The following is a 26,631-nucleotide window of genomic DNA, read 5'->3' on the forward strand; positions in this document are numbered from 1 at the left end:
TATTTTAACTAAAAGATCTCTGTACGTAAAATTGTATAGTTTGTATAATTATATATAATATTATACACATTTATGGTTTACTGTTACCTTTGATAGCAAAGACGCCATGACAGAAATCCTTGAAGTTGATCCTGCCGTTGGCATCGGGGTCCAGGAACTTAGCAAACTTCTTTATCTTAAAAAACACACAGAGGAGAATGATAAACAGTTTCATTAGTCACAGGGTAGCAGAGATTTACAGCTTTAACCTCAGACTATAACTCGCTTACAGCTAAAGTTTATTCAATCAATACTTAGTAGCAATAATGTTGACCAATCAGAACTCTGTATTAGTAATGCCAACCGATCAACACTAACCTGCAGTAATGGTTAACATTTAGCATCCAGTACTGGCAATGCTGAACAATCAGCAGTTAGTAGCAGTAATATCAACCAATCAACAATTATTAACTGTCAGGTATGAAGCAGAAAAAGGATGCAGAGAACAGACACAAATGCGTATTTATCGAAAATATAAACAATAAAACAGAGAACAGAAAACCATAAATAATGAAAAATAAACCAAAACATAGAAACAAGGAGTACACTGAATAGAAACTATGAAAACCAATAACCTATCAAATGTAACACCTACAAAAACCGACAAAGAAAACAGGAAACTCAGGGCTATGAATACACACACAAGGCAGGAAAGGAAACAGGGAACACATGGGCAAAGGTAATGAGGAGGCAGAGCTACACATGAACACATGTGGAAGAACTAAAGACGAGAGGAACACAGAGTGCTTAGGAGAAAGGTAAATAAACAAACAGGAGGGCAAGTAAAATGCAGAAGCAGACAGGAGAGACACACAGTACAGGACAAGAATGTGACATTAACAGTAATGTTAAAAAATCCATGTTCAGTAGACGTGATGCCAGCAATCAGCTCTCAGTAACAGCAATGTTCAAAAATCAGCACTCAGTAGTGTTTGATCAGTTAGTACAAATACGTTTGACCAATCTTAATCACACCTTATTTCATAAAACATATAAACTTTTTTTTTTTTTTTTTCGAAATCAATTAAAATGTATTGGTGGCCTATTGTTTTTCCACAGCTGCTTATATCCATATGGACACATCCAATCAGAAGATTACAGAGCTGACAGATCTCTGCTGTCTAAACCCACAAAAATAACAGTTACAGTTTCTCAACACCTAAAAGTGCTGTACTGATACTGAGACCCGAAGATAATATTTTACTTTGCTTTGCTTGAAATGCGGTGATACAAAAGTTTGGAGTGTGTCATCAGATCTGCCATTCTGCCTAGTCTACAAGCCCCTATCTGTGCTTCGGTTGCCAGATTTTCAACTCCAGAATCGAATAGTGCTAGGAGTTTAAGTAAATTAATTTGAATAACCTAATTACTGTTTTATTGCAATTTTTAAAATGGGATAATCAATACTTTAGATCTTTATATATAGACCCTGCCAGGGGAATTCTCAGCAAATAGACATTTGCTTCTGTCAGAAACCTGTAAATAGCTCTTTTATGTGGCAGAGATTTTTTCAGTTGTTATGTAAGAACTACAATAAATCTAAATCGTAAATGAGATATCATTCATTTTCTACTGATCAAAATTAGAATGTTAAACCTCTTGGTGCCATACTGCATTTAGTCTTAAAATTAATACACCACACAGTTTTAATGTGCCTAACAACAGTGAAATTAACTAATTGTGGTGTGAAAATAGTAAAGCTGGCAACTAGTGTTAAAAAAATTACTAAATTAATGCTGGATTGGGCAATAAAAAATGTTACATGTTAGACACTTCCAGTAAAAATGTACACATACTTTAGTCATCAAAGTACTATTTTAATTTAAAAATGCATGTTTTAATAGCAAAAGATACATGGCCTCAATTCAATGTCTTATAAACAATACACACTACTAAGTTTTAGGACACCAACATTTTTAAGCTCTTCAGGTCTAGTCAATTATCAGAAATGGTACAAAATCCACTGTATAAAATGTTGCAGTAAACTGCAGGGCATTTAAGGAAAACAAATGGACTAAAAAAGTAATAAAAGTCATTATTATAATAATAATAATAATACATTGTAAACTCTCCTGTTTAAAACCTCTTTAAAAAAGTGTGTGTGTGTGTGTAGACATGTAATGTAATGTAATGTAGACATATCACATTATATCTCTAAACCGAGAAAAACTGACTCCAACAACAGACCTGCTGCTTTCAACTCCTTCACACCTATCCCCCCAAACACACACACACATTCTAACACACACTCACACACACACACACACTCAGAGCTCCTTTAAGACATCAGCTCGTTCTAAATATACTCGCCCTCAGCAGCTCTGAAATCCCACTGCAGCTTCACTTCACTCAAAACCTGAGAAAGATTCATCGCCATGGAAACAGGTGTTTGATTTCTGAGGCCACAAGGATGCTTCAAGCAGGAGTGTTAGATGGTGGTGATCTGTGGTGGTCTCTCCTGTGGGGTCCTGACCATTGAGGAACAGGGTAAAAGGAGATAGTACAGCATGCAGAGAAACAGATGAACTACAGTCTGTAATTTATGAACAACATAGTGATTCTAAATGATCAGAGGAGCTGAAAAAGTGGACAGTGAGTTTAGAAACAAGTAGGTTGCATCCCTAAGTAGGCAGCAGTTATCGTGCTATACCTAAGGTCTACATAACCTATTGGTGGGGTCTTAAGATGTTGGGCTCAACTGATTGAATCGCTGGGCTTTGCTAGCTCTACAGTAGGCTGGTATTGTTGGTTTGTTTAGTATGGTCTGTTTGCTCCTTGGTTAATAGCTTAGTAACTATTAATGATTTGGCCCTGCAGTGAAAGAGAATTTAAATGAGTTAGCTAAAAATCTCATTTTCATCTGTAGTCCCAAGGTCAACAGCTCAATAAAAAAATTACAAAACCTCACCACCAACATACAATAACAACACATGCATACAAACACAGTATACATACTGTATTACAAACATTTCATAAAATATACATGGCTATCAGTGATTACAGATTTGGTTTGCTTTCAGCCATGTCTTCAGGTTATTTTTAAAAGTCAGGTAGTTGGTGCTTGTTCGTAACACAGTTGGTAGACTATTCCAGTATTGGCTGGCTCTAATGGAAACGACTGTATGTTCAAACTTACTCTGTCTATACTGTACAATACAATCACCTCTAAGAGATGCTCTTGTTACCATACTACCACTGTAGTCTTTTTGCTTTATAAACTTTGCTTTCTGTGGAGAAGGACAAACCTATATAGAATCTTAAACATAAGACAGACATCAAGGATATGTTTAAAACTATCAAAACTGAGTAAATTAGACTTTTGTACTATATGACAGTGATGATGACTATTAGGCTTCCTGTATATAAGGTTCCTGTCTTTAGTGCTTAGCATGCATAAAACCTTCGGCTGCCTCAGTCTTTAAATACGGTCTTATGTGTCTGAAATTGGCCAAGTTCAGTTTAGGAGTGTGGCAGGACTGGGCCATTACACATTTGCTATCTGTGAAAACTCCTTCTCAACACCAGTGGAGCTCAACACACTTGGAGGAGATTGCAGTTTCCCATTTACTTAGCTAGTTTCATCCATCTTCATCTCATACAAGCCATCAGTGCAGTCTGAGAGGTCATACTGTATGTGTGTGTGTGTGATATTTTTAGACACTCCTCTTGGGGAATAAACCCAATGTCAAAGAGCTGCAGGCTGCAATCAAACACAGCCGGAGAATTCACCATCTTCCAGCTCTTCAATATTCATCAGTGGGGCGGACGAGTTACATAAGCAGGATAAGAAGCCAGCGCATGACCCCAAGCATTTCCTATAGAATCTCAAGGGTTTGCTTTGGGAATCTTTGATTCTTACCAAATGTGACTGTCAGGCTACATGTTCTGTCCCACTTACACATGTGATGCCTGCATTCTCACCACCAGGAGGTCAGCAGCAGCAGCATACATGTAAGTATTATCTTCATTTATCAACTCTATGCCTTTTCTCTCATAGAGTATCATGTTGGCCAACAAAGTAGACACTAGTTAGCTAACTACAAAATAATAGTAGTAATGTTAGTATTGTGTTAGCTGGCTTACTTAGCTAGCTAACATTACACTAGCTTAGTAAACTAGCTGATATTACTGCATTTGTTATGTAGAGACTCAATGTATTCATGATTCCTTGTAATAAAAGCTACAATATCATTATTTATTTATTATGTGTGTGTGTGTGTGTGTGTGTGTGTGTGTGTGTGTGTGTGTGTGTGTGTGTGTGCGTGTGCGTGCATGTGGGCGCACATGCATGTCTATGCTTTTACTTACATATAAATGCACAGACATTTACTTAGATAGTCATTTATTGTTTTGTGTGTCATTCAAACATTGTTTTATGTTTTCTCATCTAGACTATCATTGCTACTGTACCGAAGGTACACCAAACCTACCAACCTACATCACAGAAGCAATGGGAAGGTGTGGATTGACAAAAACTGCAAACCAGCAACAGGGAGAGAAGAACAGAGGGCATACAGAAGAGAGATGAGCCAGATGTGTCCAAGAAACAAAGATATCCAAGCCACCAATTGCTGTTGGAAATGCAGTACACCAGTGTGCATTGATTACAGCCAGAAGCCAATAGTTTGTGAAAACTGCACACAGTTAACAGAGAAAATAATTTTGTGTGGGCAAATGTAAGTGGACAGTATTCTGATATTATGTATCTTGATTTTCTTTTTTGTCCTGCAGACACATGGACATACTGTGAGGTGTGAGTGTGAGGTCTCTCTCTCTCTCTCTCTCTCTCTCTCTCTAATACAGATTCCTGAAGAGACTCCCAGAGAGAGAGACACATAGGAGGACGGGGCCTCCTCACCAAAGCCTTAAACCAAGTCTGCTCCTGACCTGGAATCCCACACAGGAGTGTGGAGGCTTTCATTTTTGTTTGTTTGACTGCTCTTTGGGGATAGTATTTTGGTTGGGTTTTTCACTATACTGACCATCACATGCACCCACAACACAGCACATACACCCCCTCTATCCTTTACTGATTGCATACATGTTTTAGTGGCTCTATTTTCCCCCAAGCAGACTGAATTGACCAATAAACAACCCTTCAGGGTCCTTTCTTTTTGGCTAAACTGGTCTCCCTGTCTTTGTGTACACACACTGGTAGTGCCCAGACCGTTACAATACTAACAATAATTTATGAAGATTTTGATATTTTTGGTGAAAATGTAAATGTGAGTGAAGCTGGTGTTGGGTTTACGTGGGGATGAGTGTAAGGACTGAAAGGCGGGCTTCTCCAACCAGAGAGAGACGAACACATCCAAGGTAAGTGATAAGTCCCAGTGATTTTTATTTTTCGTTTTCAGCACGCAGCAAAACAACCAAAGAAAAACTGTACAAAAAGAAAGAAATGTAATGAGTTTTGTAAGAAAGCGGCATGTGCCGCCAACCACCAGCAGAGGGCCTGGACACTGCGGTGGAAGAGCTGGTGGATCTGGGGCAAAAAAACTCCAAGTCCCAGAATCCCCAGCGGTAATTAGTTCAGATCAGGCTCAGCTGTGAACACAGCTTAAAAACCCCAGCCAAACCTCAGTTCACCGTCACACCTTTGTAGAGGGGTGACCGGTAACAGTGGGTATTGAAGAAAAGAGATTAGAAAGAAAAGAACTCTTAAAAGAAGCCACAAAGAAAAGAAGAGATCCAAAAAGAAACAAAGGCTCACAAAAAAAAAAAGAGATTGTAAAAGAAGCCACAACAAAAAAAAAAAAAATAATAATAATCTTAAAAGAAATAAAGGCTCACAAAAAAAAAAAAAAAAAAAAAAAAGAGATCTCAAAAGAAACAAAGGCTCACAAAAAAGAGAGATCTTAAAAGAAGCCACAAAAAGAGAGAGAAAAGATCTCCAGTTTATTTTTGAACTTTTGGTTTTCAAGAAGTCTTTCCTAAGTTTCTTAAAGTTTGATTTCATTTCCTTTGTTTGAGCCATGCCATGTGGCAGCAGATCCTTTGTTTGATTTTCCCGCCCTTTTTCTTCACTGCCACATCCAAAGCCACTGCACACACCCTACGTAGTGCAGTGGTAGCACACCCGTCTGGAGTTCCAAAGGTTGGGAGTTCAAATCCCGGTTCAAGCACTTCATCACAGATACACCAAACCAACTGCACACACTATATATATATATCAAATATAATATTACCAATAAATAATAAATAAGCAAAAAAAAATAATTAAATTAACAAATAAAATAACTCTGCATTTGAGTCCACCTCCCCCCACTAAACCGTAACAGAAGGTGTGACCATTAAAATGGACCCAGCAGAGTTGGGATCTCTCAAAGAGGCTGTGCAGCACCAGGGGGCAGCCATTGGTCGCCATGAGCAGCTGCTGCTTGAGATCACACAGCAACTTGCCCTGTTGATTCAGAACCAGGCCAGTAACCCAGACGCTGCACAGCCTGCACAACCTACCCCGTCTCCTCCTATCCCCAAGGTGGCTGTAGCTGGACATGATGCCCAGGTGGCTACTCCAGAACGTTATTCAGGGGAATCAGATAAATGCAGAGGGTTCCTGCTACAGTGCAGTCTAGTGTTTGAGCAGCAACCCTCTCGGTTCCCCACTGAGCGCTCTAAAGTAGCCTTCATGGTGTCCTTGCTCACAGACAGGGCTCTGGCATGGGCCACAGCTCTATGGGAGCAAAACTCCCCCGAGTGTGCCACAGTCCAGGCTTTTACCAAGGCCTTACGCCAGACGTTCTACCAACCCTTGGGAGGAAAGGAGGCAGGGCCCAGGTTGCTAGACCTTACGCAGGGTGCACGCTCAGTGGCGGAATACACCATTGAGTTCCGCACCCTGGCAGCTGAAAGTGCGTGGGGTCAAGAAGCCTTGGCAGCTATCTTCCAGCGGGGCCTAAATAGTAGAATCAAAGACGAGCTGGCCACTCGAGATCTTCCCTCCACCTTAACCGAGCTGTATGATGTATGCATCCGCCTGGACAACCGCATGCGTCAGAGAGCTCGGGAAAGGGCTCGGAGTACTCGTGCCCCGGGTTTTGGGCACCACTGGTCGGGTGACTCCATCCAAGGTGTATCTCCGCAAGATGCACCCGAACCCATGCAGCTGGGAGGTGCCAGTTTACCTATTCAGACAGCAGGCGAAGGCTTTAAAACAGCTCCTCGCAGATTGGGAAACGGCAGGGTCTAACCCGGGCGGGGGAATCGGCCTTAGACCCTGTGGTATCCCCCATATCAGGACTGCATCTCTTTGTAAAATTAGCCTGGCCCCCTCAAAAACATACCTCACTAACAGCCTTTATAGACTCTGGGGCTGCAGGAAGTTTCATTGACACCTCCCTTGCAGCTAGTTTGGGCCTCCCAGTCGAGCCTTTAGAGCGTCCGCTACCTGTCCTCGCTATAGACGGGAGGGTTGTAGGCTCCGGCCCTGTGACCCATCGCACCAAACCAATAATCCTTCAGGTGGGGGCCCACATGGAACAGGTGGAATTGTACCTGACTCAGGCTCCCCACCTGAAGCTGGTGCTTGGGTATCCCTGGTTAGAGCTTCACAACCCGCGTATAGACTGGTCAACCCACTCAGTCTATGCTTGGGGCCCATTTTGTCAGGGGAACTGTTTAAAGCTCAAAGCACTTCCTCGGGCAGTTCCACCAAAGGAGATGCCCATACCTCACCTAGACAGAGTTCCTAAGGAATATAGGGACCTCTGTGAGGTGTTCAGAAAAGAACAGTCCCAGGTCCTGCCCCCACACAGGCCATACGACTGTGCAATTGACCTTTTACCAGGCACAACTCCACCCAGGGGTCGATTGTTTGCACTCGCTCCTCCCGAGCGTGCTGCCATGGACACCTACATTCGTGAAGCCTTGGAGTCAGGCTTCATACGGCCTTCCTCATCACCAGCAGGGGCTGGATTCTTTTTTGTGGGGAAAAAAGATGGTGGACTTCGTCCCTGCATAGATTACAGAGGACTGAACGCCATTACTGTGAAGGACCGTTACCCCCTTCCCTTAATGCAGACGGCTTTTGAGGCACTGCAGCAGGCCTCAATTTTTACCAAATTGGACCTGCGCAGTGCCTACAACCTGGTTCGCATACGGCAGGGGGATGAATGGAAAACGGCCTTCATTACCCCAACAGGGCACTACGAGTACCGTGTAATGCCCTTTGGTCTCATGAACGCCCCCGCAGTGTTCCAACGCTTCATTAATGATGTACTGCGGGAGGCCTTGGACCAATATGCATATGTCTACCTTGACGACATATTGATTTACAGCCGGTCACTAGAGGAACACATAGGACATGTCCGACGGGTTCTCCAGTTGCTCTTGGAGAACCGTCTATTTATAAAACTCGAGAAGTCTGTGTTCCATTCAGAGACCGTATCGTTCTTGGGGTTCGTGGTATCCAAAGGCACCCTTCGCATGGATCCAGCCAAGATCAAGGCTGTCAAAGACTGGCCACGCCCTTCCACTCTTAGGCAGGTCCAGTCTTTCCTGGGGTTCGCCAACTTTTTTCGGCGTTTCGTGCGTCAATTCAGCACGGTGGCAGCACCCCTTACTGCCTTAACCCGAAAAACCCCGGGGCCCTTTCGCTGGACAGCGGAGGCTCAGAAAGCCTTTGAAGAAATCAAGGCTAGGCTAACCTCACCACCAGTTTTACAACTGCCGGACCCCAATGAACCATTTATCGTTGAGGTCGACGCTTCAGATGTAGGTGTGGGAGCGGTACTCTCCCAACGCCAAGGGCCAACAAAGAAACTACACCCCTGTGCGTTTTACTCTCACAGGCTTACCCCAGCGGAGCGCAACTATTCTATTGGAGACAGGGAGCTCCTGGCAGTGAAGTTGGCCCTGGAAGAATGGAGGCACTGGCTCGAAGGGGCCAAACATCCATTTTTGGTGTGGACAGATCACAAAAACCTGGCCTATATACAGCAGGCCAAACGATTAAACCCACGTCAGGCCCGGTGGGCTCTATTCTTTGGTCGCTTCCATTTTGTTCTGTCCTATAGGCCAGGTTCCAAAAATACCAAGCCTGATGCCCTGTCTAGATGTTGGGTCCCTCCTGGACCTGAGCCAGCCCCTGAATCAGTTGTCCCTGCCTCCAAAATAGTTGCCCCCCTCCGCTGGGGTATTGAGGAGTCCATTGCACGAGCCCTCCAACAGGAGCCTGACCCAGGAGGTGGCCCCCCTGGTCGCCAGTATGTGCCATTGGCCGTCCGCCAGCAGCTCCTGCACTGGGGACATTCCTCCTCTTTTTCTGGCCATCCCGGGGCAGTCCGAACTACGGAGTTCCTCCGAAGGCGCTTCTGGTGGCCAGGGATGGACAAAGACACTCGTGCTTTCGTGGCTTCTTGTGAGGTATGCCAAAAGAACAAGGCACCCAGGTCCCGACCGCCCGGTCTCCTACACCCATTACCGATCCCATCCCGTCCATGGTCCCATGTATCGCTGGACTTTGTGACAGGTCTTCCACCATCAAAGGGCAACACGGTTGTAATGGTGCTTGTGGACCGCTTTTCCAAGGCATGCAAGTTTGTGGCGCTGCCCAAACTCCCCTCTGCCAAGGAAACTGCGGATCTACTTCTACAACACGTGGTGAGATTACACGGCATGCCCCAGGATCTTGTGTCAGACCGGGGGCCCCAGTTCGCCAGCCGGTTTTGGAAGGCCTTTTGCAAGCTGATGGGAGCCACAGTGAGTCTCACTTCCGGTTTCCATCCGGAGTCGAATGGGCAAACCGAGCGGGTAAATCAAGACCTTGGCCAACTGCTGCGTTGCCTCACTGCAGGCAACCAGACTTCCTGGACCGACCAACTGCTCTGGGCAGAGTATGCCCACAACACCCTGTGGCATTCATCCTTGGGTATGTCACCCTTTGAATGCCAATTCGGGTTCTCCCCTCCGCTGTTTGTGGAACAGGAGAGGGAAGTGGGTGTATCCTCTGCTGAGCAGTATGTCCGTCGGTGTCGCAGGGCCTGGCAGAAGGCACGCGCCACCTTGCAGGCGACCTCAAAGGCCAGGAAACGGGTCGCAGATCGTAAAAGGAGCCGTGCCCCACAGTTTCGTGTGGGTCAACGTGTGTGGCTGTCCACCAGGGACCTTCCGCTGCGAGGAGTCTCGCATAAACTGGCACCCAAATTTGTGGGCCCCTTTAAGATCTTGCGGAGGGTAAATCCGGTCTCATATCTGTTGCAACTTCCGTCTACCATGAAAGTGCACCCGACATTCCACGTGTCCCACCTACGTCCATTTGTGTGTGGAGCCCCCTCACCTGGAACTCGACCCCCTCCCCCACGTCTTGTGGGCGGTTCTCCTGCGTTCACAGTTCGGCGTTTGCTGGACGTGCGTAAGGTCCGGGGCAGCACCCAGTATCTTGTTGACTGGGAGGGTTACGGGCCGGAGGAACGTTCGTGGGTCCCTCGGAACCGAATCCTTGACCCGGCTCTGATCCGGGATTTCCAGCGTGATCGTGCTGCTGGCTTGGGGTCGTCAGGTGCCGCCCCTAGAGGGGGGGGTACTGTAAGAAAGCGGCATGTGCCGCCAACCACCAGCAGAGGGCCTGGACACTGCGGTGGAAGAGCTGGTGGATCTGGGGCAAAAAAACTCCAAGTCCCAGAATCCCCAGCGGTAATTAGTTCAGATCAGGCTCAGCTGTGAACACAGCTTAAAAACCCCAGCCAAACCTCAGTTCACCGTCACACCTTTGTAGAGGGGTGACCGGTAACAGTGGGTATTGAAGAAAAGAGATTAGAAAGAAAAGAACTCTTAAAAGAAGCCACAAAGAAAAGAAGAGATCCAAAAAGAAACAAAGGCTCACAAAAAAAAAAGAGATCGTAAAAGAAGCCACAACAAAAAAAAAAAAAATAATAATAATCTTAAAAGAAATAAAGGCTCACAAAAAAAAAAAAAAAAAAAAAAAAGAGATCTCAAAAGAAACAAAGGCTCACAAAAAAGAGAGATCTTAAAAGAAGCCACAAAAAGAGAGAGAAAAGATCTCCAGTTTATTTTTGAACTTTTGGTTTTCAAGAAGTCTTTCCTAAGTTTCTTAAAGTTTGATTTCATTTCCTTTGTTTGAGCCATGCCATGTGGCAGCAGATCCTTTGTTTGATTTTCCCGCCCTTTTTCTTCACTGCCACATCCAAAGCCACTGCACACACCCTACGTAGTGCAGTGGTAGCACACCCGTCTGGAGTTCCAAAGGTTGGGAGTTCAAATCCCGGTTCAAGCACTTCATCACAGATACACCAAACCAACTGCACACACTATATATATATATCAAATATAATATTACCAATAAATAATAAATAAGCAAAAAAAAATAATTAAATTAACAAATAAAATAACTCTGCATTTGAGTCCACCTCCCCCCACTAAACCGTAACAAGTTTAAAAAAAAATGATGAGGGCTATCTGACTAAACATCAGCCAGTCAAGGGCTACAGCTGGCTTGCTGCATAAAAACCCGATCTCCCTCTATCAGCGCCATTTCCCCTTGCCACGAGGCACCCAAACCAAAAAGACAAAAAAAAAAAAAAAAAAAAACCTTGTTTAGACACGCCTCCCCTTTTAAGGCCATAGCCCCTCCCACCGAGCAATTGGCTGCCACCATTAATAGGGGTGTCTAAAACATACAAACATACACAAACCAACAATAATCTATACATTACTGGATCCAGTTATTTACAGACGTCACTACATAACCAAAATAATATTACCGGTAAGTATCTCTACAACAGTTTATTAATCACATTTCCCCTTTTCTTCCCCCACAGGTTTTACGGAGCCGTAGTCCAAACCCCCCCCCCTCCCCACAAGTGAATCGAGGGCCCTTCGATCACCCCTGAGAGAGCTGGAAGACCACTGAGGAAAGATATGAGGTGAGTATTTACAGGTTACAAACAATAATCAACATGATGTATACAGAAGTGCTGGTGATGTGTCAGGCCTATTGACAACATCACAGTAAACAAAAATTATAAATATGCAATATGTTAAATGTAAAATCAGTCTTTGTTGACCCAAACATAATAAATATAATCACCTTTAACAAAAATTAAAGGCATTTTTTTTGTTCATTGCAAAAACACATTGAATCTAATTGGGGTCATTTTTGACCCCACTCATGGAAGAGTGTAGGTATTGGTCGTCCATGCATCCAAGGGTTAAGCTGCACCCAGTGCTTTACAGCCTTTTTGTGTCAAATTTGTGAACCTCTGTCCATCTTTACATCTAAAATGAGTTAGTTGCAAAATGCTCCTATTGCAGCTGTATTTATTAGTCTGAAATTGATCTGAAAATAGTCTTTAGTTGTTGTATATTAAACACAACTCCTCAAAAGTTTGGGATCACCTTCTTCAAAGTCCACCATGTTTGATGGATGGCTATAAGCTAGGGTGACCAAACGTCCGTGTTTCCCGGGACATGTCCGTATTTCACGTCCTGTCCCGGGCGTCCCGGGTTTTTTTCAAAAAGTGAGGAAATGTCCTGGTTATTAAATTACCTTCATTGGACCATTAAATGTACAGGCACTAGGGCACTGCGCACGGCGCTGCGTGTGACATAATCCCTGAGTCGCGTCAGTGAGAGCAGCCCTCTTCTTAACCAGAATGTAGACAGTGTGACTGTCAGTCAGTGCTGCCAACTTAGAGACTTTGTCGCTATATTTAGCCAATTTTCAGGCCCTTTAGCGACTAACGACAAATCTAGCGAGTTTTTGTGGTGTTATTGGAGACTTTTGGCGACTCTGAGATAAACACACGCAAACATTCACAGTGCAGTCTCTCAGTCAGAGCTTACACACCGCTCCACCAACACCGTGCCCACAACAGCCACTGACTGACCCCGCCCCGTATTTACAGATCAGGATGTAAATATGACTGTCTTCAGTGTGACACGAAAAAAATATTGAATTTAACTCACACAGTCTCAGTCAGTCTCTCACCACATTCACCACGTAGCCTGTCTCTCACCTCCTCCACAGTGTCTGCCTCTTTGTAAAAAGCTAAACATCTATTGAACCATTGAACAATTTGTCTATGATAGCTTTAAAAATAAAGAAAACATAAAAAAATAATAAAATAAAACAAACAAAAACCCTAAAAAAAAAAAAAAAAAAAATTAACACTTCTGGCTAACTGCTGCTCTTATAATAACATTTAAGAACACGGCAAAAAAACTCATTTATGTAATTCATGTAAAAATAAAGTTACTGTAAAAAAGTGACGGCCTATTTATAAAAAGCAACAGATGTTGTTCATTTGTAACATTTCTAACATATTTAGGATGTTTTTTACACACTTTTTTCACTGCCATAACCTTAATCCTTTACAGCTTCAATAACATGTATTATGCAAATTAGGTGTTGACCTCATTTAGCGACTTGATGGCAAAGCTGAATGAGTGGGGGTTCGAACCTGAAACCTCCTGCTAATAGTGGCAGCGCTTTAGACCGCTGGAATGTGTTGCTTTTTCTTGGCAATTTTGCCATGAAGTCTAACATCCTGCCAATTAAACCACCTGAAATTGCCCAAAAAGAGGTGGTACTGAGGGGAACGCAACTCTGAGCAAATTGCAAATGATAATTAACCCTTGAGTTGTCTTGTGTGTCAAAAGTGACCCGCTACCATGTTTAGCTGTAGAAAAAATACCTTTAAATATCTTTTTCCAACTTAAAATTTTATGACTTTTCCTAAAGGCACCCCATCATTAGAAAGAGTGATGTTTCTATGTGAGCTGTACACCACTAGGGCACAAATATTGTCTTATTGAGTTTTGACCCATGAATTATAAAAGCATTTAAACACCAGAAAAAAGCATAAAGGCCACAAACAAACTCTCTCTGATACACACACACACACACACTCTCTCTAATACACACACACACACACACACACACTCTCTAATACACACACCCACACACACTCTCTCTCTCTAATACACACACACACACACACACACACACACACTCTCTCTAATACACACACACACACTCTCTCTAATACACACAGCATCACACATCATAAGGATGAATCCAGGGCCAACAGTGTATTCAGCTGCTCATGTCCAACACATTTCATCCCATCCACTTTTCATCCTGGAGAATTCAAATTTGGAGGATTCAAAATTCAATTAGGCTGCTTTATTTTGGGGCTTTGGTAGGGCGGGTCATTTTTGACCAATAGGACAAGGGGAGTAAACAGAATGTTAAGCTCACACAAGGGTTAAAGGCAGGACCTACTGCCCAAAACAATCACAGCTTGTTTAACACTGGTAGAAACATTTTTCTCTTTCTAGCCCTTTAGTTGGGTGTCTCCCAAGCACCCTAATGAAGAAACTGATCTCTAAAGAAAGGAAAGTTTCTTTCCTGGAAGCGAGCAAACGTGTGCTGATATTTCAGATACTAAACTAATCTAGAATGTTCCACTCCTTTTTGTGCTCCTTTATCCATATAAAGTTTCCTAACAATCAATTAGCCTGATTACATTCTTAACTTGGATTTGTAGCCGAACCAGGAGACTGAGGCAGAGCACTGAGAACTGCTGATAATAGGGCTATATGCAAATAAGGCTTTATTGCAAACATTTTCCTTCTTAAAAAATCATTTGATACATTTGAATATTGTTTAATGGACTAAATTGTTTGTGAATAGCATGGAAATGTGTTTTTCTTTAGAAAAAAAGGGAAATTTTGAAGCGATCCCAAACTTTTGAGCGGTATTGTACCTTATATATCATCACTTTCTTAGATAGGGAGCTTGTGGAAGGCAGTAATGTCAGTCAAATTTTTTTCTCTCATTATTTTTTACAAAATGTTAAGATAAATAATAACAGTAACAAATATGTTATTGTGATAATAAGTAAAACTCTACTTCAATATAATAATAGTAATAGTTTTTAGACTTGCCATATGGAGTCTAGTTTAAGATTAACAGATTGAGTTATGGCATAAAATAGGGAAAATTGTAATAGTTAATAATAAGTGAGTGAAATCTTTCCATATTTATAATGTGCCCACAATTTTGCAATGGGCAACAGGATAGTGTTTATCCTGAGTCCTGATTTGTCCATCAGGCTCTTCTGACAAACACTGTCCCACACTGTCACTGTTATGTGTTACGTCAGCTGATACAGCGCAGTGTGTAACTGGCACCAACATACCACCTCCCCACCACCACACACACACACACAAACACACACACACACAGCACTTGCTCATAGCAGTTTTTTGTTCATTTTACTTAGTTGGTTAGTTTAGTACATTATTAAAGAGCCCATAGCCTACATTTTCCCCTTTGTATTTTATTTTGACATTTTTAGTTTACATGACCTTATGAAGCAAAACACTCATAATTAATATCTAAACTATTTCCTTTTTTTCTCTTAGAAATAAAAACACTCTTACTGTGACTGAGTCTTTCAGACAGCTATGCTGTGTTTCGAACACTAGTAAAACAGCCAAACAGCCTCAGACAAGCATAAACCAGTGATTGATGCATTTTAAATGACAGTATGTGGGTCATCTAACACTATGACAGCAGCAGACCATCACTGTCTCTATATGGGGTCATACAACTTTAAAAACTACAAAAGTACATTAATAACAACAGTAATTTATTAATAAAAAATATACCAAATAAAACACTAAACATGTTCAATTGACCAATTTTATTTTAACTTCATAAACTGGTCTTTGTATATAAACACACTGTTATACTGTAGGCAATAAGCTCCGATTAGTGCTGAATACACGGATACAGATCTTAAAATAGCCATTAATTGGTTCTGATACCTTTCAGACGGAATTAGAACATAACACCACACACACACACCCTGGCAGCTGCTCTAATAAGCAGGGCCACACACTCAGCCGAGAGCTGCAGAATAAGTAGATGAGCAGATGCAAGGTTTTATTCTGAAAATAAGATCAGCCTCTCTGAGAGTGTTAATAACCAGTGTTAAAAACACACATGTGATAAAAGATATTAAAACAGCAAAGCTCTCAACCACTGCCCTCAGCTCCACCGTCCATCACACCCCACCCCAACGGATACAGAGTCACACTGAAGAGCAGCGTTAATAACCTGTATCTCAGTATTAATAACTGCCTTACGGCATGTCATCTTTAAGAGTACACTCTCCCAGTCTGCTCTAGGTCTCTTTACCAAAGTCTATGTTCAAAATAACAAGTCAAACAGCATCAAATATCCCATAAACGAGATTATTACAGATTACTGAGACTAGACACCAGATCATTTAAAATTACCACTCACTGGTCACTTTATTAGAAACGCCAACTTAGATAGATAGATAGATAGATAGATAGATAGATAGATAGATAGATACTTTATTGATCCCCGGGGGGAAATTCTTGGCATCCAGCAGCAGGTTACACAATACACAAAGTTAAAAAAGATAAAATATAAAATATAAAGATACATATAAATACAATCAAATAAGAAATAGAATATACAGTGTAAATGTACAGTCTTCGTGTGTGTGTGTGTAATGGAGATGGAGAATGGAGGTAGTGCAGTTGAACACAATAGACAGTGAACACCAGTTGATGTGCATAATGTGAGGATAACTGATGTCAGCCAAACAGAAAGTGCAAATACACAGTTATATAATAATTTAAATTAAATTAAGCAGTGCAAAAGATACGTAAACAGTGCAAAAGATACGTAAACAGTAGATGAATTAACTAGTGAATGAACTACTAGTGCAAAATATGGTAGAACTATAAAAAGTGTTCTAGGCATCAGCAAGTCTGAGAGTGTGTCCATAGCTGGGGGTGTGTCCATGGTGTGGCCAGAGTGGCCGGAATGAAAAAGTTTCACAGAGTCTTTAGTTTGCTGTGCTGAGAGGAGTTGAACAGTCTTATGGCCTGAGGAACAAAAGACTTTCGGAGTCTGTCTGTGGAGCAGGACTGGGACAGCAGTCTGCCGCTGAATGAGCTCCTCTGCCTGGTGATGGTGCTGTGCAGAGGGTGGTGAACATTGTCCATGATGTTCAGCAGCTTACTGAGGGCTCTCCTCTCTGCCAGTGGTGTTAAGGACTCCAGCTCTAATCCCAGCACAGAACCAGCTTTCCTCACCAGCCTGTCCAGTCGTCCAGCGTCCCTCTTGCTGATGCTGCCTCCCCAACACACAACAGTGTAAAAGAGGACGCTGGCTACCACAGACTGGTAGAACATCAGGAGGAGTTTCTGGCAGATGTTGAAAGCCCTGAGCCTTCTGAGGAAGTACAGTCTGCTCTGAGCCTTCCTGTAGAGGGAGTCAGTGTTCACTGACCAGTCCAGCCTGTCGTCCAGGTGCACACCAAGGTATTTGTAGGATTTGACCACCTCCACGTCGACCCCCTCGATGGAGATTGGCCGCTGAGCAGAGGGCCTGGACCTCCTGAAGTCTATGCACATCTCCTTTGTGATTCCACTAACTGGCCACTTTAATAGAAACATTTTTTATGCTTTCGTTTACTGCCCACTGTATTAGAAACACCTACCTTGTACTTTCACTTATTGGACACTTTTATAGAACCCCCTCTATTGTAGTTCCACCCACTAGCACCTTTTCAAGAAACCCGTCTTGTAGCTCCACCCATTGGCCACTTTTCAAGAAATGCCCTCTCTTTTAGCCCCACCACATCTACTTTATAAGAACCCCCTGTTGTTACACAAGACCACGGAGTTAGGATCCAAATGCAGGTTTATTTACAGAGAGCAACACCAGAAAAAACTTAGCAGGCAAGGGAGATCCAAAAAACAAAGTCCAAAACGTTAGCAAAAAAGTCAGATTACCAGAGTAGCAAACAAGTTGATAATGCTTCGAATTGGAGGTGAACTAGACAAGACGTCGCAGAGTGGTGAGTATACATACAGATATTGATTACAAACAGGCAACAGGTGAGTAAGGCGCTAATACTGAGGTGAGTGCGACCTCATGAGCCAAAGAGGAGCAACACCAGGGTCATAGGTGACACCTGTCATGTAGCTCCACCCACTAACCTATTTACTAGAAACCCCTGTCTTTTAGCTCCACCCATTGGCCACTTTTCTAAAGAAAGCCCTCTCTTTTAGCTCCACACACTAGCACTTATATTATGGCTTTTTTTTAAACCTGTAATTGGTTTCTATGGTCTGAATCAGTTGATGAGTTTGTTTACTTGGAGAGTTTTCTCCCTCTGTTTGGTTTGGTTTCACACAGACACAAACCTAAACGCAACAAAATATGCACCAATATTTTGCACACAAGCACATTGTCTCTTCCGATTGGTCAGAGCTGCATAGAACAGGACCAAGAAAGTAAATATAGCAAGAAGATTTTTTACAGCGAAATAACTGTGTAGTGTAAACACCAAAAATTTGCAACTGTAATTAGCGTTATCTGGCTAATATATCAGATTAAACTGTGCCTTATCAGCAGTTAAGCTAAAATAAAAGAAGCATATTTATTAGCTGAGGCAGATCAAGACCGGATTATATTCTAACCACAAGCGAACCGCTCCAGAGTTCGCCTGGAACCGAACCTAGACCACCTCTACTAGCTATTCTCAGTCCGTTGCTTTGACCTGCACCCAAGTGCAATGACTGTGTTCACACCTGCTCAATCAAACTGCACTAAAGGTACAAACAAACCAGAGTCCCTTTTAACTGAACTAAACAGTGCTGGAGTAAAAAATGCCCTTAGAAATCACTACTTAATGCTCTCACCAATAGACCATTTTCTTTTGAAATCCCTCATAGGGCTTAGTCTGTGTCTCTGACTGTCACTCTTTATAACTGTACATCTGTACGCTTTAATGCCAAAAGTATCTGCTCGCCTGCTTTGTGTTTGGTAATTCAAGCTTGGATGGAGCTGCTCAGCCAAGGTAACCACTTTCATGAATCCATCGATGCTCTTCTTGAGCTAATCTGAAGCTACATGGAGGTCTGTATTGATTTACTTTGTAGTTCAGTGTTAATATACTGTATATAACAGAGGTGGAAAAAGTACTGAAAAATTTTAATTAAGTAAAAGTACCTTTACTTTGCTAAAATTCTACTCAAGTAAAAGTAAAAGTACCCATCTAAAAATCTACTCAAGTAAAAGTAAATAAGTACTCAATTTAAAATGTACTTTGAGTAAAAGTTACATAGTTACTTTTAATTATTTAATGTTAAAAAGTAAAAACAAATCATAAATTAAATAGTTTTTAATGAACTATTATTCCACATAATAATTTGGATCTTTCAGGCAGTATTTGTTCAGACCACCCCATAAAACATTTTCAAGATCAAGTGGCATAGGTTTCTATGATCCATTTTTTTTCTTTACTGTTAAAAGATTATATCATATAGGCGACTATAAACCATATTTTTACAGTTTTACAGTTCATTATTATTTTTTAACTTGCCATTGCTATTCTTTAACTGATATTTACATGTTTTTTTAACATTTAAGCAGATTGTTTAATGATATAAAATATTTACCACCACATGCTTTCACAGGTTTGATGTGGAAGTTTTGAAAGCTGACAGCTCTGTCCGGCGGGGCACAATTATTTTTTTTAATTCAGACAATTGTTTTTTTTCCCCCAGCATTTTATTTTGTACTCAGTAATTGGGAGTTTTCCAATGTAGCAAAGTAAATTACTTGTGTCAAAATGTACGTGAGTAAAAGTAAACTTGAGTAAATGTAATTCATTACTTCCACCTCTGGTATATAATAGTTTTTGTCAGATATAATGGCCAATATGTGTATATAGAAGTTGGGCTAAACAATACATCTGCACAGGTGGTGTTGGTGGACAGTATTTAGAGTAGGGCTGGATGATATGACCACAATTATTATCACAATATAATTTAGATACATCATAATTGCGATGTTGATATGATCAGTATAAAATACATAATTACACACTGACACGGCTCTGTCCTTTCTGTCCTGTAATTAAAATTATTCAGTGACAGATACTGTGACTAATGTATCTTCTGGAACCCCTTAATCCAATTTCTAATAGTTGGATGTACCTTTATTTGCCTAAAAATTCATAACACTGTCACATTGCTGCCGGCTCAGTGCAGGCCTCAGGCGAGGTTTTGAGATAGAAATGTGTTTAAAAATCAAATTACCCTTACTGAAACATTTTCTATTGCAATACATGCTAATGAATTATTGCCCAGCCCTAATTTAGTGCATCAGTATACAAAGCAGTATTGCTCAGAGCATGTTACAGCAGTTCTGCTAATCCAGAAGAAGCTGCTCTATGCACTCAGACTGCGTTTGGCAGGAAATATAATCAGTTTCCCCCGGAGGCAGCGTGACTCAGAGCTAATGTCCAATCCTGCAGACACAACAATTCATTACCAGACTAAATTAAAGCAGCACAGAGAACCAATTAAACACTTAAATGCTTTGCTGTTGTGCAAAACACTGACAGAATCAGACACAACACACTCAGAACAGTTCCTTCACATGCTCTCCTCATAATAACGGGCCATCAACAGTTCTAACAGTAGAACCTTTACACCATGTGGAGCTTATTTTAATGTTAACAGTTCTTGTCCCTCTCACACAGCTCATTAACATTAACATTTAGCAGGTTAACAAAGAAATATTCAACTTAAGCAGAGGTGTCCAAACTACGGCCCGCGGGCCATTTGCAGCCCGTTTCCTTTTTGGAGCGGTATTTTGGAGCGTGGTATTTTAGAAATAGAATGAAAGTTGGCGCGCTGTTAAGCAGGTTTTTATAATGTGAGATTCAAAGTTTGAACGCTAGGTGTCAGAAACGAGCCAAAGAGCATTTCTAGCGCAGAAAAAATGGGGCAAAGAGATATCATGAAATTAAACATCAACTTGAAAAATCTTAGTTTACACAACACTGTCAAAGATAAAGATAGTAAGTCAAGTAAAATGGTGTGTAAATGAAAAATTAGGAAAAAAGTATTATTTAAAGTGGTATATTTCATTATTTGTTTTATTACAGAGTCTGTGGCCCGTGACTTCAAATATATTTCTCCTTCTGGCCCTCAACAAAAAAAAGTTTGGACACCCCTGAACTAAATTATTATTTTCTTGGTAAAGTAAAACCTATTCACTATTCATCTAATAGAGTCAAGAACACACTTGGGGTAGTAGATGTAGGCTGTGGAATTATACAGCCAGGAGGCGCCTTCAGGAATGTTAACTCTAGCAAATCTTACATCTCAGTCATAAAAAATAAAGAACATTGGGTTCTGAAAACTCTAACATTGATATGACATTCTATAAAAAATTAAGAAACTCAACATTAAGCAAATATTCTATATTGAATAAGGAGTTCCTAGAACTGCACGTCCAAGCCAAGACCTATGTTGAAACCTTTTAAGTAGGAACATTTTAAGACTACGACACATTACATCTTACAAGTAGGGCTGTGCCATATCGTATCATACGCAATAATATCGCCAACATTTTTGAATATCGTGAACGATATTATACCCAGAAATATTGTGCCATATCACCCATCCCTATTTATCACATTAAGGTAGTACTTTTTTCTGATTTATCAAAAGAAAAATTCAGTGTTCTTATATCCCATTGTATATTATATTATATAAGTATTATCAGATTACATTAATATTATTAGTGCCATTTCTCATCGTATGCAACAATAAAATCTATTTTCATTTTGTTGCAGTAGTGTATTCTTGATTTTTTTTTTTAAATGTACTGCTTTGTCATATTGCCAAGAGCATTGTTATTGCGAAAATACCATGAAATATTGTGATATTATTTTAGGGCCATATCGCCCACCCCTACTTACAAGTTTAAATTGGTTAATCTGGTTGTGTGCATTGCAATATTTTGAGTAAAACTGTGCTCTTACCCTGCTAACTGAACCTTCACACTCTGCTCTTACTGGTGCAATAATGTGCAATTAATGAAGATCGGCCACCAGGCTGCATCAATTTAGCCATGAAGCCTCCCACACTAAAATGACAGGTGTTTCAGTTTCATTGTCCGACCCCTGTATTTTTGTTAAATGTCTTAATCCAATTACATACTGTCACATAATGTTAAATATGTATGGACCAGACTGTATATAGGTTAGCTTAATTAAAGACCTTACAGAAGCTAACCCATATAGAAATGGTTCTCACCAGCCGTTCAATGCAAACAGACAGGAAACACAGCCGGCTCTGAAGTCTGATGTTTTCAGCCTGAGTGAAGTTTAAAACTCTATTGTTTAACTCCAGAAAGCGGTTAATTGCGTTACACCACAGTTCCACACACAGCCCTAATTGGACACACAGGAACAGCGCTCACATGGAGCTCAGCTCCTACAGCCTGGATGCACTGCTCATACAGTGATGGTTCATCCAAAAGACAATTCTTACAACAGATCTCTGTAGTGTTACACTTTAATAAGTCATGGTAGCTTACATCCTACCAGTTAGCACTGGAGCTACATGAATAATATCATAAATGGTAATAGTGACGAGACCAATAACTGGTTGAAATATGACTGGTAGTTCTCAGCTCAACCTAACCTGTGTTTAGGGATAATGCTGCATTTCTTTCCAGTTACCTCAGCTGGAAACATGTCCACAGATACAGGTTTAACAGAAGTGTCTGTGTGACTGATTTAATGAGACATAAATAGACAGTAGTGATAATAAACTGTATAAAACAGTTTATATACAGTTTTTACTACTGTTGATATGCAGCCATCTTGGATTCCATCTCTGGGGCTTGTGAGGCTCTTCCAGCATTCCTATTAGAAAATCAGACATCTTGGGGCATTCTAGTAAAAAAAATCCAAACATTCCAACATCCAAGATCAAACGTAATGCAGCAAAGTCCTGCCCTTCAACAAAACCAACCAATCAGATTGCTGCTTATGCTGCAAGTAGAAGAGGATCACATGTTGGGTGCATTATGGAATTAAATGCTACAAACTGTTCATAAAGCCATAATAACTATAATGAAATATTAAAATGTTAATAATAAAAAAAACTTGGGATGCACTAGGCTGTTCCCTATTTCAGTTGCATATATGTCCATTGAAAATGTATGTATTTTAGTAGAATGTAAATATATTAAAGATGCTTAGTTTGGACATTTCTCTCAAATTCTCTTGAGTCTCTGCAAGAATCATCATCATACTATGATAAACATATGTCTTCTATGTTCTAGTTAGAGTGTGGGCGGGACGTGTGTGCAGGTGTGATGGATAAAACGTGTATAAACCAATAGTGTGTCAGAATGGTATATGTTTGCACTTATCATCCAAGCTCAATCAGATTCCCTCTGTCTAGATGGAGAGATTTATCTGAATAGGGGTTGTTCTGAACGATGAGAAGCGGGAATTAAAACAAGCTGGAATTAAATAGAAGTAACAAGACTATTTTTAAAATGTAATTAGCATAAAGTACAAATAATTATGTGAAAATGTAAGGAGTAAAAGTAAAAAGTTGTCCCTTACTTTACTCCAGTAAAGTATAGACAACCAAACTTTCTCCCAAGCGTGCTTCGTCCTCCAGCTCTGAGGGAGTTTTTCCTTGCATCTGTTGCATCACTGGGGTTTTGGTTGTATATTCAACATTTTCTGATTCTCTGTCCTGTGATCACACTTCTGTAAAGCTGCTTTGCAACAACATCAGTTGTAAAAAGCGCTAAATAAATAGAGTTGATTTGATTTGAGTTTGGATCTGCATTTTTCAGCAGGAATGGCAAGTAATGTCAGACAAGGTTCTCTAAATTTGAGGGGATTTGGGTAAAGATCAAAGAAAAAGCCACATGTTGTGGTGAGAAGCTTCTGATCCTCTGGCTGGTTAGACCAGACCCTCAGTACAGAGTGTTTATCAGTGCTGGTTTTACTGTTACTGCCATCAAACAGGTTTAATGACCTGTGACATCAGCCATGTCTCATAACCATCAATACTCCATCACCACCCGTTTCAGAAAGGTCAACTGATGAACGGCCAGAGAGAGAGGAGCATGGGCGCTAGAGAGATGCTAATGAGGATAACGAGGACACTGTCCCCACCATCATTAGCCTGCCGGCCTGTTCACCACGGTCACGTTGTGACTCCCACTGACCACACATGCACTCACCAGAATCATCACAACAGCCATCTATTTTTGTTGTTATTGTTAAACTACAACAGTTTGCATGAGTACAGTGTTATTTTTTTGGACAGTTTGGACAATGATTATAAAAGTCTGTTGTTGGTCAAGCCTGACAATCAGAACAAACACACTACTGTTACTAAAGCTAAACACTGGTGTGCAAAAACTTTCCTACATATTCAAATGAATTCATATTCGTACTCAAATTCCATATAATACAAATGTTCATTTATATTCTTATATGTACCTATATAGCCCAAAAAACTGGGCTAAAACTGCCCATTTACAAAAGAAGAAAATATCCTTCTCAATTTTCACAGGACTTTTCAATATGACAATATAATAAATAAATATAAACAATTTTATAAATTCATCATGAAATGTCTAAACTCACATGTCAAATATCAAAAACTAATAAAGGGGAAAAAATGTAGATACACGGTTTTATCATTGACCAAAAGCGCACACAGTGTCTAGCTAGCAAACATAAAACTAAATATTTTTAGTAATCCCCAATATATAGTTACTTTTACATGATTAAATAAATCAAAAGATATAATTTATCAGTGTTTGGGCACCTTACAGAGTTAATACTTAATAATGGTCATTTACTTACTGGTATAAATCAAAATGTGTATACCCTTTTTGTAGATAAAAGTATTTTTAAACTTGGATTTGTTTTCCCAATCTTATTTGCAAAAAGTCCAAAAGTTCTGAGAGTTCTACAGTTGTCCTCCTGCACAGCTTGTTTAAGGTCTATCTACAATTTTCTATGATAATTATGTTTCGTGGAACTGTGCACCACCCTCTTTTAATTTAGCAAAATAGTCATACAATTCCCACAGTCATACTGCTCTGGAAACTATTAAGAGACCACTTCAGTTTCTGAATCAGTTTTTTTTTATTTTACTATTTATATATGTTTAAGTAAAATCAACATTGTTGTTTTATTCTATAAACTAAACTACGGACAACATTTCTCCCATATTCCAAATAAAAATATTGTCATTTAGAGCATTTACCTGCAGAAAATGAGAAATTGCTGAAATAACAAAACAAATGCAGAGCTTTCAGACCTCAAATAATACTAAGAAAACAAGTTCATATTCATAAAGTTCAGAAATCAATATTTGGTGGAATAACCCTGGTTTTTAATCACAGTTTTCATGCATCTTGGCATGTTCTCCTCCACCAGTCTTACACACTGCTTTTGGATAACTTGATGCCACACCTGATGCAAAAATCAAGCAGTTCATCTTGGTTTGATGGCTTGTGATCGTCCATCTTCCTCCAGAGGTTTTCAACTTGGTAAAATTAAAGAAACTCATATATTTTAAGTGGTCTCTTATTTATTTCCTGAGCTGTATGTAGGTTTTGATTTACCTTTCTTACCAGCAAACAAGCAAGAAATTATTAAATCCCAGATTCAGCTGACAATTAATGGCATGCCTCAGGACTGATCTGTTAATCAAATTCTAAAGGTTGCTGAACCTTGGCAACAACTGGGGTCTTTAAACAGTGATGATTTTGATTGTGGTTATGTTAAGAAAGGCAGAATAACTGTGAATTAGGGTGTATAGAAAATATTGTGTTTACGATTATCATTTCAACAGACACTATGTTTACACAAAATTGCATACAAGGATATATCTACCTATATTGCCGTTGATGTTATAAAGAGTGTTTCAGCCTGTAAAGCTTTTTGAACAAGATGCAGTCAAACAGAACAGAGCTGATTTACATATATATGCTAAACAAACATCAGTCTGTGCATTGTAGAGGATCAAAAGGGTTATTTGTATATGCAGATAAATGTTCACTACAATTAATTAATAGAAAGCATTTAATTAATTCTTTGAAATGGTGTATTTATGCCACATAAATACACCATGCAACATACAATTTAAGATTAATTAATTTTTGTTTGTTATTTTTTTTTAATACTCTTGGTATTGTATTAATTGAATTAATTATTAAATTGAGAGCACAACAGTGGTTTACAGCTAATCACGTTATCACTTCAGAAGCTAAATAGGCCAAGTAATGCTCCTTTTTCCGAGTCGCATATATGCAGCTCTATTAATTAACATATGGACTTAATTAAACCTATATGTAACCTAATAAGCTTAATTATTGATTCATTTTGATTAAAAACAATGATTGTCTCTTCATATTTATAGACTACGCAGCCTGCAGGCAGAATCCTAAACCCGTTTCTAATCAGTCTGCTCCGTATCTCCTCACCTCCTCATCTCCTCGACCGAACTGAAGCCCGAGATCCACCAAATGCTCCACGCGGATGAAGCCATCAGCATCTTCATCACAAACATCAAACACCTCCTTCAGCTTCCTGAGGAACATCAGCAGCTGCTCCTGCTCAGGAACGCTCTCCATCATAGAGAACTACAGAAGAACCATCATCAGCTCCAGCTCGGATCCATTCATCCATCTATCATTCATCCATCCGTCCACAACACACACTCATCACGCACAGA

The 26,631-nt window shown here is 40.4% G+C and overlaps 1 protein-coding gene across 1 annotated transcript in view; it reads right to left on the minus strand.

The window, feature by feature from the left end:
- Positions 1-26,631, minus strand: part of rab11fip4a (RAB11 family interacting protein 4 (class II) a) — a 91,874-nt gene extending 65,243 nt beyond the window's left edge. The window contains exons 1-2 of the mRNA XM_007233757.3: positions 26,381-26,631; positions 88-175 (exon numbers count right to left, since the gene is read on the minus strand). Of these exons, the coding sequence (XP_007233819.1) occupies positions 88-175; positions 26,381-26,533 (241 nt within the window). The 5' untranslated portion in view covers positions 26,534-26,631. The remainder of the gene's footprint in view (positions 1-87; positions 176-26,380) is intronic.

This window comes from Astyanax mexicanus, chromosome 19, assembly GCF_023375975.1.
Source record: "Astyanax mexicanus isolate ESR-SI-001 chromosome 19, AstMex3_surface, whole genome shotgun sequence".
Taxonomy (NCBI): domain Eukaryota; kingdom Metazoa; phylum Chordata; class Actinopteri; order Characiformes; family Acestrorhamphidae; genus Astyanax; species Astyanax mexicanus.